General features: G+C 38.7%; 1 protein-coding gene across 1 annotated transcript; it reads left to right on the top strand.

Annotated features, from left to right (window-relative positions):
• Positions 1 to 739: 739 nt before the first annotated feature.
• Positions 740 to 8,711, top strand: LOC116313579 (protein-lysine 6-oxidase). Its single transcript, XM_031731329.2, has 7 exons — positions 740 to 1,336; positions 1,909 to 2,017; positions 4,549 to 4,680; positions 4,825 to 4,981; positions 5,931 to 6,026; positions 6,205 to 6,320; positions 7,594 to 8,711. Exons 1-7 carry the CDS (start codon positions 835 to 837, stop codon positions 7,598 to 7,600), a joined length of 1,119 nt encoding a protein of 372 aa, XP_031587189.1. The 5' UTR covers positions 740 to 834; the 3' UTR covers positions 7,601 to 8,711.
• The last annotated feature ends 2,969 nt before the right edge of the window (positions 8,712 to 11,680 follow it).

The raw sequence follows: 11,680 nt of genomic DNA, 5'->3' as shown, positions 1-11,680 counted from the left end.
TTATGACCAGTTTTAGAAGCACTAATCAATGTAATATGCATGTGTTTAGACTGAGACTAAACAGTTGCTACAACAGGGAGAACAAAAACCTCATACGGTCAAACCCAAAACCTTCTTGCTGTGAAATGTCAGTGCTAAATTCTTCCTCATACCGCAATTAGGAAAGAAAGATAAACATAACACAACATAAACCTGACAGAATGCATGAAATACGTTCAGTCAACTTAAAAAAAAATACAGTAAAATCTTAATATTTTAGAGAAAAATGCATATTTCATCTGATTTCTTTTTATACTTAGCTAAGTTGAAATTGCCTCCTGTTATCACAGCTTAAAATCTATCAGACATGGTGTGAATATGCAACTTTGACTACTTTAAAACATAAACTTGCAAAGAGGTACATGTAGTTACTGTGAGGTCCAGTAATTGGCTCCCCAGGTTCTTTTGTAAGATTGTACTTGCAGTGGAAGGCATTGACTTTAACTCTAATTTCTACAGTGCACTTGTGAACTTGGTAAAAAATAATTCCCATTTGATAGCACACAGCTGGAGACTGCTGGGAAACTTATTGGGCATCTACTCAGTTTCAACTGTATGGTTTTTGATTTTTTGAGTTGAAGAGAGAATAAAGAAGTTACAATTACACTAAATGAGAGTCTGAAGCCACATCTGATACTTAAACTTAAACCACCTCTCCCTCTCTCACTCTCTCTCTCTCTCTCTCTCTCGGGAGCAGTTGCGCTCAAACATTTGAGAGGAAGTCCTTGAATCAGCAGCTGTGTGGCTGGAAGAAGAGCAACTCTCATTAAAAACTCAAGAGATTTACTATTAATAATGAAGGAGCTCTCCCCCATCGTTTTGCTGATTTCTTTTGCACACATTTGTTTCCTCTGTGCTTTTCTGGATGGAGCTCGCGCCCAGGAAGGTCCTGCTGCTGATGCACTTCGTCGGGGGTTGACATGGCAACATAACGGGCAGGTTTTCAGCATCCTGAGCCGCGGCTCTCAGTACAGGCCCTCCGCAAGGAGGCAAAGCGGATCACCTGGCCAGGGGAACCCCGTGGTTGTCCTCAGCAGTGCTAACGATACAGCCCGGGGCTCCCCAAGGGTCCCTGCGGCCAGCAGCTCGGCGCAATTACGCGCCATGACGCACCAGCGGCGGCAGCGACCTGACTCCGGCGCGGTCGGACGGGAGGACGTGATGGTGGGAGATGATCCCTACGACCCGTACAAGCCTTCCAACTATGACCCTTACTATAACTACTACAACTCGTACTACAGACCTAGACCTCGGGTTCAACCCCGACCCGGTTATGGCACCAGCTACCACCAGAATGGTAAGAAAACTAACTTCTACTTGTTTATTCATTACGATGTCACTGACAAACCATCACAAAACAAGCCTGCATGATTAAAATTAGTAAAATTACACAAAAGCTCTGAAGATTTTTTTTCCATAAGACTGTAAGCTTACCATATATTTAAACACCTCCTATCCCTTGTGTTAAGTGTTGGCTCATAACCTCATGTTATTTTGTCTACATGCGACTTTTTATAGGCTAAATGTTCATGCTCAATCCATCAATAACCCTTTATTTGCAGTTTCTACAGCCTTCATCCATGTTCACGATGCCTGCAGGTGTTTCAGTGTAAAGCTCCAGTAACAGCCCTTTTTCAGCTTTCACTACTTGGCACGACGAGTTTATAAGTTTTCTGGCGCACATTTATAATATGCCTTAAGGGGCTTAAAGCTAAATGTCGCTGGCTTTCACCTCAAACCTACATGGTAAACTACACAGTGTCTCAGTGGCTTACTGATCAAGGTGCAACTTTTAAAGTTTAGTTTAGTGACCAAAAAAACACGATGAACCAGGATTGCCAGTATAAATCTGCCATGTCTTGTTTGCAGGACTCCCTGATCTGGTTCCCGATCCATACTACATCCAGCTCGCTACCTACGTCCAGAGAGTGCCCATGTACAACCTGCGCTGTGCTGCAGAGGAGAACTGCCTTGCCACGTAAGATAATACACAGCTGACTGCAGGCCTCGGTTCTGCTGCCTGCTTTTAGATATATTTTATTTTCACACAGTGTGTTTTAAAATTCACCAATCAGCTTTAACTTCACTTTGATGTGAGTATGAGTGACTGATTGAACGAACAAATAATGTGTGAATGGACAAAATAGGTTTTTTAGTTTCAGATGGGAAACAGTATAAAAGGAGAGGGACAGATGTTTTCACTAATAACTAGCTGCACAGTCAGACAAATGCTGGTGCTCTCTTTTACTCCCATTGAGATAATTTCTGTGTATGGCATAAAAATGTGAAGCTGGGACTGACCAAAATTCAGGAGCTCAGTGAAGAAGGCTGACAAGTTACTCCAGGTTCATTCAGCAGCGCCCCCTGGTGTGCAGAAGTCAGCATATACACTTAAAAGACAGGTTGTTACATAGTAATATCAACTGATGAAGTGCTGTATTTGGGTAACTATCTACCTGTGCCCAGGGCTGGACTGGGACAAAAAATCGGCCCGGGCATTTTGACTAGAGACCGGCCCACCAGGATAGAGATTGAAAATGTGACGTCATTCAGGGGTAAAACCGCAAAGGATTCTGGGAACTTGAGGCAAGAGGTACTAGCGCACGCAGGCTTTCAATTGAACTCAGTTACACAGCGATAAAAAGAAACCCAAAAAATGGCAAGAAGCTGTTGTATTATTAACTGCAATAGCCGGTCGCATGACAGCCACGGGAAGCCGACGGGTAAAGAGATCGGGTTTTTATCGGATTATGTCGTTGAAGAGAAATTTTTAAGCCATGTTTCCAAGTAAGAGCCAACGGATGGTCTAGATATACCAAATATAACGTCTCAGAACACTCCAGCTCACATGTTAGTCTGCTCCAAGCATTCCCACAAAGGTCAGTGTTTTGTAGTACTTAATACGTCATTTTTCTTAACATAATTGGTGATATAGGTTACAAGCAAGTCTGGCGCTGAACAGAAATTGTCACGCTATGCTTCTTTATTTATTGTATATAATATTGCGTTTCGCTTCTGTTATTACCAGGGTACATTGACAAAAACATATACTTTTATTCACAGGATAAAACAGTTGTTTTGTATCACTAATTGTCCAGTGCGATTACAACATACAATATTATTGTCACCAGAAATTATTTCCACTACTAATTAATTACCGTTGAGCTCAAAGGTTATATTAATAAACGGTTAACGATTGTGTATTTATGAAGACGATTTGTGAGACTGGTAAACTTACCTTTGTTTGTACATGGTCTTTCGTTCTACACGGTGCATTTCAAGGTCCTGTACCCATCCGTCGGTAAACTGTACCCGGGCTTGTTGCAGTGACCTGAAGTTACTAAAAACTTCATGAGTGTATGCACTCACTCCAAGATCCATATAATTATAAATCTGAGCGTGGTTAAAGTTGGGCAGCACGCTAACGTCTTTTGTCCACTTTGTGTGCTCGTAAGGGTCTGACCCTCTCACTCCTTTGATTTTTTCCTCGTATCTTTTCTTTGCCTTTTCGTCGAGTCTGTCTTTGTATGGTCCGGCATTGTTCTCCTTAGTTTTGTACATTCCTTTTTGTGCGGCAAAGAAAAACAAGAAGGTATTGGAACCGGAGAATGAACGTTTTGCGGTGCTGCAAATGCTTGCATTTGATGCGGTATTTGGATTGTTTTGCCACGAGTTCCTGGCATGCAATGCGCGAAAGTCACGTCATCTGTCAATCGCTATAGGAAAAACCATAAAGCCTTTGCATGAAAACAACTGCTTTGATGTACACTGCCTTGTTGGTATATATGTATCAATCTAATAAACTTAAACCTACACCATCCTCCCTATTCTGGATTTTAAACAGTACATAGCGGAAACAAAAGACTGCTTGGTCGAGTTAACCTCCTGAACTATCTACAACACATGGTAGAAACCTTAAATTAAGACCAAGAACACTAGAGGTGAGACATGATCATTAATTAATATTAAAATTAATAAATGACAGATTTAGTGATATTTTCATAAACACCTCCTTTCCTTTTTTTGTTCTCCATTTTCTTTAGTTCGTCTATAAGATTGCTGAACAAGGGGGAGGGTGCATTCGGCCTCCTCGGCTGTAATTGGTCCAGCCCAGAGTCGATCATGACCAATTGGCCAATCCAACACCTTTCATTATATATACCCTTCCTAAAAAAAAATAAAAAAAATAAAAAAATCCATCGGCCCATAAAAACAAAAAATCGCCAGCGGCCCACCGGGCAAATGCCCGGTATGCCCGATGGCCAGTCCAGCTATGCCTGTGCCCCAACAGAATATTAGATGATTTATAAGATACAATTAATAACATACTTTACATGGAACATTCTTCATCTACTGAAATTCAAAAATAGCAATATGTAAATCATTTTCATTTCACTGATGGACACAAGACTCAATGTTTGTGCAGAATTCACTGGAGGAGCGGTTTATACATTCAAACTGAAGACTTGACTTTGAGCTCGTCTCTCGCCACCATCTCTCCTCCTCTAGGTCTTCTCGTTATTCTCAGGATTATGACACCAGAGTTTTACTGAGGTTTCCTCAGAGGGTGAAGAACCAGGGAACGGCCGACTTCCTGCCCAGCAAACCTCGATACGCCTGGGAGTGGCACAGCTGTCATAAGTAGGTTGCTGGATGAAAGGGTTTAACGTGGTTTAGAGATTCACGTTGGTATACATTTATTATCCCAGTATTGTTCCTGGACTTACTTTCCCAGTTATTTGGTAGTTTACTGTCACACTGTGACTTTATTGTGGTGTTATTCAGTCACTTCCACAGCATGGACGAGTTCAGCCTGTACGAGCTGCTGGATTCCCGAACTTATAGTCAAGTGGCTGAGGGTCACAAGGCCAGCTTCTGTCTGGAGGACACCTCCTGTGATCCAGGATATTATCGCCGCTTCGCCTGCACCTCACACACTCAGGTACAAAAACACACTTGTTGAATTGTTAATGACTGTTTAAGTCATTTTTGGGGACAATACTGAAGTAAATTCATTTATATATTGGATTACTTCTATACTACTACTAAAGAGAAAAACACAGTAACCTGACTTGTAGACATCATATCTTTTATAAATATGACAGAGTATTGTATAATGTGTACTTTTGGTGGGATACTGTGTTAGGAAGCAGTTGTTAGTTTCAGCTAAAGCAACTTTTTTCCTGGTTCCTGAAAGCTGAAAACTCATTGATGCCATTTTTTTTTTATTAACAAAAGAAGAAGAAATCAATATTTAAAAAATCTTAATAAAAAAGTAACAAAGAAAAAGTACTCTTGCTTAACAGTATGTAGCCTAGTTTAGGGCCTGAAACTAGATGATTTCTGAGCTCACAGACTGTAGACAGCACAGGTTTTTATTTTATAAGAGCCATGTCTCTTACAACCATTAATTATATATATTTAGCAATTCATCATTTAGCACGTTAATTTTCATTCAGTCTGACTAATAAAATATTTGACAGTTTGACTGCGATTAAGCTACATTGCAAAACAGACTCCAGCAACAGTGGGATGTAGGACAGGACCCCCTGGTGGTGGCTGAAGCAGGTGGAGTTTGAAAGGCAGAATGACGGAAGAAGACTGAGATTTATAGCACACCTAAGGCTGATCGGCTCACATTTTCAGGCAGGATAATAACTGGTGATGATGAAAGAATTAAGTTTGACAGCTTTTAAAAGCAAAAGTGATGTAAAGAATAGATTAGCAGTCCAAACACCCAGAAATGCAGCCAGATGAATGAATACAGCTATCCCTTATTGAAGTTACGCATAAGCCTCAACACAAATGTCTTAAAATTGTGGTGTGAATGTTTATATTAAGTTCACAGGACTGTGTTATTGTGGGTTTTTTTCCCTTTGTTTTTCTAATAGGGTTTGAGTCCAGGTTGCTATGACACCTACAATGCTGACATCGACTGTCAGTGGATTGACATCACCGACGTCTCTCCTGGAAAGTACATCCTGAAGGTCTGATTCACATGTCATGGTTTTGACCATTCTGTGCCTTTTTAAAATACAAAACAATATATTATTGAGTTGTTAAACATTGAAAATAGTCAAGTTTTGCCAAACGTTATTGATTTGGTAATATAATTTTCACCTGCTGCACTGATGAGTGTTGTAATACACTGTCTTTTCCTGTCAGGTGACAGTAAACCCCAGACAGCAAGTTCCAGAGTCCAACTTCAACAACAACGTCGCTCGATGCGATGTTCAGTACACCGGCACCTCTGCACATGTCTCCGGATGCACCATGACAGCGTGAGAAACCTCTACTTTTCCTTTACTATTAATTCAGGCTGATTTGGTGAAGTTGTGAAATAGAAGAACAGCCATAGAACCATGTGATTACCATCACAAGAAATCAGCTGATGCATTTTAACATAAGGACGTCATTAGGTGGTAGTGAGACCTGCTGTGATATTCTGTCTGGAGATGGTGGCACTAACAAAAAGACAGGAGGCCGAGGTGGAGGTGGCAGAACTGAAGATGCTTCACTGGGAGACATCAGGATAGACGGGATTAGAAATAAGTATATCAGAGGGATAGAGCAGGTTGAGCAATTTGGAGACAACGTTAGAGAGGCAAGGCTAAGATGATGTGGACATGTGCAGAAGAGGGATAGTTGATACACTGGAGAAAGGAGCTAAATATAGAGCTGTCAGGGAGGAGGAAAAGTGAAAGACCACTAAGAAGATTCATAATTGTAGTGAAGAGGATATGTAGAAGAGCAGTGTGGCAGAGGGGGATGCTAGGAAGAGGATGAGATGGAGATTTTTCTGTGGTGGCACATTAACCTGAATATCTTTGGACTGTGGGAGGCAACCAGAAATACCTGGAGAGAACCCATGCAGGCACAAGGAGAACATGCAAGCTTCTTACAGAAAGACTCCAGCTGGCCAGCATGTTGAAACCAAGAACCCTCTCCCTTTGAAGCGATAGTCCTAACCATTACATCACTGCATTATATCCTGGTAAAGCCCAGACAGAGAATGGGTAGCTCACTAATCTGTGTTGCTTTGTGAAACAGATCCTTCTACACCTGAGAAAAGATTCAGTTACAGACAGAAATGCTGTACTGATTACTGATTTTTTATTATAGATTTTCCAAAACTAGAACGTGAAGACTTCTTTTCAGGTATAAAGGTGTAACTGTGTTCTGTGATTGATGATCACATGTAAAAGGTGCAACTGCAGATTTATAATTAGCTGATTTGTCTAAGTAGTAAAAAAGATCAACATTTGTGGTGATTTTTTTTGTTGTTTCAACCTGTGGAGTTCCACCTTATTTCCTGACTTTGTTCTGGGGAACACAACCACTTCCTACTGTCTCTGCAAAAAAGATACCGGCAGCTCAGTTTAATATTTCACCAAACCCAGAATTCTGCATTTCGCTGACAGGAAGGCAAACTGAATTTCACTTCTCTGAGTGAAAATACGGGATGTTTCTTTAGCTTTTATCTAATTTATGAATTCAGAGTGACTGGTACCGACTATCTATCAATCATCAGTACTTTTGCTTTGCTTTTTGCAGCTATTGAGGTGAATCCCCGGATATGAGCCTGAAGATGAACATAGAAGACGCATACAGAGCTGCACAGGAGTTAAACTTACAGTTTGTTCACATGTGAGTCAGATGATTCAAATATACACAATAAAAAATACTCAGGACATAGAAATACCTGAAATAGGGACGATATGCTGATTAATATTTTAGTATTTTTGAGTTACTGGGGTAGATGATCGATTTATCATGGATCCAAACCAGAGATGGAAAATTACTCGGTTTGTGGCTTTCAGAGCAGTTCTGATTCATTACATGTGTACTGTATTTCTATATTGAGAGTGACGTTGTACTTTTTGCTTCCATACTACTACATGTATCTGGCAGTTGGAGTTACTGGTTTCTTATTTTTTCTTACTTTGCACATTTAGTTTTTATATCCAACATAAAAGTTTGTTTAAAGAAGCTAATTTTTACCCAAAGGCCATTAGATACACTTTTTATGCTAAATAACTTCAGGGCAGGATTGAGTATGAATTTATTTGCATTTATATCATATTTTTTCTTTTGACATAGTTTTCTTATGACCTCGTGAGCTTTTTCTTTCTTAAACTGCAAAAAACTATTTCATGCGAGTGAGGCAAAAGAATTTATTTTGTGACTGCACACAGACACGCATGCTCTCTCTGCGCTTCTATAGACTGCTTCTCAATAAGATTTTTACCTTTAGTATTAATTTAATGTTTGAAACTTTAAACACATTTTGATGACAGTTTCTTGGCATTTTTAGATATAATGGACATTTCATTTTTAAAGCATCCCGTATGATTTAATATGCTTTTTTGGTGCTATAGACTAGATTTTTGAGTTTTGGTGCTAAAATATATAAAGTTTGCACTTTGTGTTTACGAATTTAAAAAACGAACAAAAAAAAAAACATCCTGCCTGTAAATCCTTTACAAGTGAGTAAGTGTGTGTGTGTGTTTGTGTGTGTTAACTGTGTAAACACAGTACACAGTGAGTGTGCCTGATGACCTGTAACCACACATACCTGCAGAGCTGTGTATAGGCCAAGCTCATGTCTCATGTTATCATCCTGCATTTCTGCTTCCTATCACACTAATAAAGTTTGCTTGAATGTGAAATCATTCATGTTACATTTGTCTGTTTTAATGTGATTTTTCACCGTGTCCACCGGCAGCTGTGGCTCAGATGGTAGAGCAGGCTGTCAACCAATCAGAAGGACGATGGATCTTCCTTGGGCAAGTTGCCCCTGATACATCCATCACATTGCGTATGCCAATGTTAGACAAACGTCCTTAAATATAGATAAAAGCACTGTGTGAATGAGACTTGTAGTGCAAAACGCAAAATTAGGTAGAAAGGTGCTACATATCAGTCATTTACCATTCAAGCAGTAGCCTCTGGGGCTGGAAAACGAAGCAGATGTCCGTTTGAGGCTGACTCCAAAAGTGAGTCACTGCTAATAAATCCCCAGGCCAGCATTACAGGATAAAAAATAATGTTATCTGTCTTTTTTGGTCATGGATAGTTTCTTCCATAAGCACTAATGGACAATCCAAGTACATGCTCCAACTACGAGTGTAAAATACCAGTATTCCTTAGGTTGCCAAGTATTAATATTAGGCTGCATATTAAAATGGTAAGAGCTACTGTGTTTGGTTTTTTAATCAAAAGCAACCATATTTGAACAAAACAGTGGAATGCAAAGTTAGCAACTAGCAAGCTTGCTAAGAAATCTGCACCCAAAAACTGCACGTGTGATCTACAAACACACAGATACCCACTAATTAGTGCTAAGCAAAAGAGGAATAAAATACAAAAATTTCATGCACCAAAACTGAAGCACAAACTTCTTACATAAAAAGCCATTAATGTTAGTCAGTTACTTTAAAAATCCGAACACTGCTACAGCTGCCAGTGATAGGACACGTGTACACACCCTGTAAAACTGGGCATTTTAACAAAATAGTTTCTGATGATTGATTTGCTTTTGTACGTTCATTATAGTAGCCATTACAGAGACTGCAGCTTTTAACAGTTCTCTGTTGCTTTCACTTTTCAGCCCCATGATTGCAGCTTGGCTCCATTAAGCATGTCTTTGTGTAATTGTGATGCATCTATATGCTATATTGATGCAACTTCCTAACCATTGGGCGACATATATAGCAACAATTCACAAGAACAGTCACATTATTATTATTATTATTTATATTACAATAAAAAGACCTACAATATTGAGACTAAGCTTAACATTCAGATGGTCCTCTGTGAAGAAGCCGTTGGTGATGGTGGGAAGGAAGAACTCACGTTTAACAGGTGAAGGGGACAGAAGTGGAAAAAAAAGAAAGCTTAAAGAGAGGAGGATGAAATACAAACTATGTGGCACAGTATTACTGCCACCTACTGGAAAGAAGCGGGTATAAAGGTTAATAAAAGTGTAATCTGAGTATTATCTGTAATCTGCTTTTACTTGGTATTCTTGTCACACCAAGCCTTTACCTGAGGAAAACCTTTTGTTCTTAAAATTATGTCATTGACACCCCACACAACCTGTCCAATATTTAGCTTGTTTCAAATATTTATTTATTTATCTGGGTAGATGGTCTTCATTTTTAATGATTAATGTTTTTTTTTATTGTTAAATGAAAACAAAAACAAAGAATCTATTGATTATTTCTTTATTAGAGAATTTAGCAAATAATAAACAATATAATCACTCATTATTTTATATATATATAATGGTACTATTTAGTGTGAATGCTAAGTTATTTTTTAATTAATTTGTCATTACTCAGCTTTTTTAGATTTTATGGATGTTCAGCTACTTTCCAACTTTGGAAAATTCTATGTGCACTTTAGATTTTTAACAGTTCTACACTTTAGCCTTCAAGTGAATGATTCGGCCTTTTTCAGCTCATTTAACATTTTTAACTTAACATTCAGCAATTATTTCATTTCAGCCCAAAACATTCAGCTATCAGCATTCACACTGCAGTTTCTTCAGAAAATGCATTTTCTAGTTTTTTTTCCTTTCTTTCCTTCTTTCTTTCCTGCGACACTAGATGTCAGTGTTGAGGTTAAAATGAGCTGCTGATGCCTCGTGTAGTAAAGCAGAGGTTTACAGGCTCTTATTATGGAAACACGGAAACACAACCTAACATTTATATCCCATCTGTGGAGTAGCTTCTGCGACTAAAAGTTATGTAACTGTGTATATGATGTCAAATGGCTCATTTTAGAAGACAGATCCAGGCTGCTGACAAAGAAACCACTGAATTTGGAAGTTTGTTGTAAATCATTGCGGTCGGGTAAATAAATTATCTTTCGCTCACTATTTAGCGTAAAAAGGACATTTTTCTTTAATATATCTAACTTTTCGTGCCAGACAGACCATTTGTGAAGTTGTATTAATATTTGTGCTCAAAGTGATAACAGAAAAAGGCTCTTATTCAGGCTCGGAGAGGGTGAAGAACACTTTTAAATGTTTATGCAAAATTGAAATATTTAGGCTATTTTTTTTTTTTTATCTTCATTGTTTCAGCCAAATCTTAAGATTCATGACAAGGGAAACGTTAAAAAAAATAAAGATATAGATTTAAGAATATTAGTTTAACATGAAATGAAACATAACAATAAGAACTGCCCTTCGTGATTCTATATAATCATGTAATTACGATTTTAATGAAAAACCCATTCAGGATTTCAGTGTGGTCTTTATTCTAAGGATAACGGATCCATATAACGGACTTCATTTCCTTCGTCTGCGCTGCTGCCCTCATCAAAGATCGTCTATTGAAACAACGCCTCAGTTACCAGAAGGAAAAAGACACCGAGAGACCCAACACAGACTCGGTGCTCCACTTTTTAAATAATAGCTCCGGTTATTAAAATAAGTTCATTATTAGGATACTAGATATTAATAGTCAGAAATTTTTAGAAGTAAAAGCGGTGTTTACATAGGCAGGTTTCAAAGGTAAGAAAAATATGGTTATTTTAAGAGCATTGGGAACAATCTGTGTGTTGTATGAACTTGATGTTTCTGCATTTCTGTAAATGCTAACTTTAACTCATCATTGTCCTTTTCTTGCTTTCT

Source organism: Oreochromis aureus, linkage group 12 (genome assembly GCF_013358895.1).
Source record: "Oreochromis aureus strain Israel breed Guangdong linkage group 12, ZZ_aureus, whole genome shotgun sequence".
NCBI classification, from domain to species: domain Eukaryota; kingdom Metazoa; phylum Chordata; class Actinopteri; order Cichliformes; family Cichlidae; genus Oreochromis; species Oreochromis aureus.
This window is presented reverse-complemented; position numbering and strand designations above follow the sequence as displayed.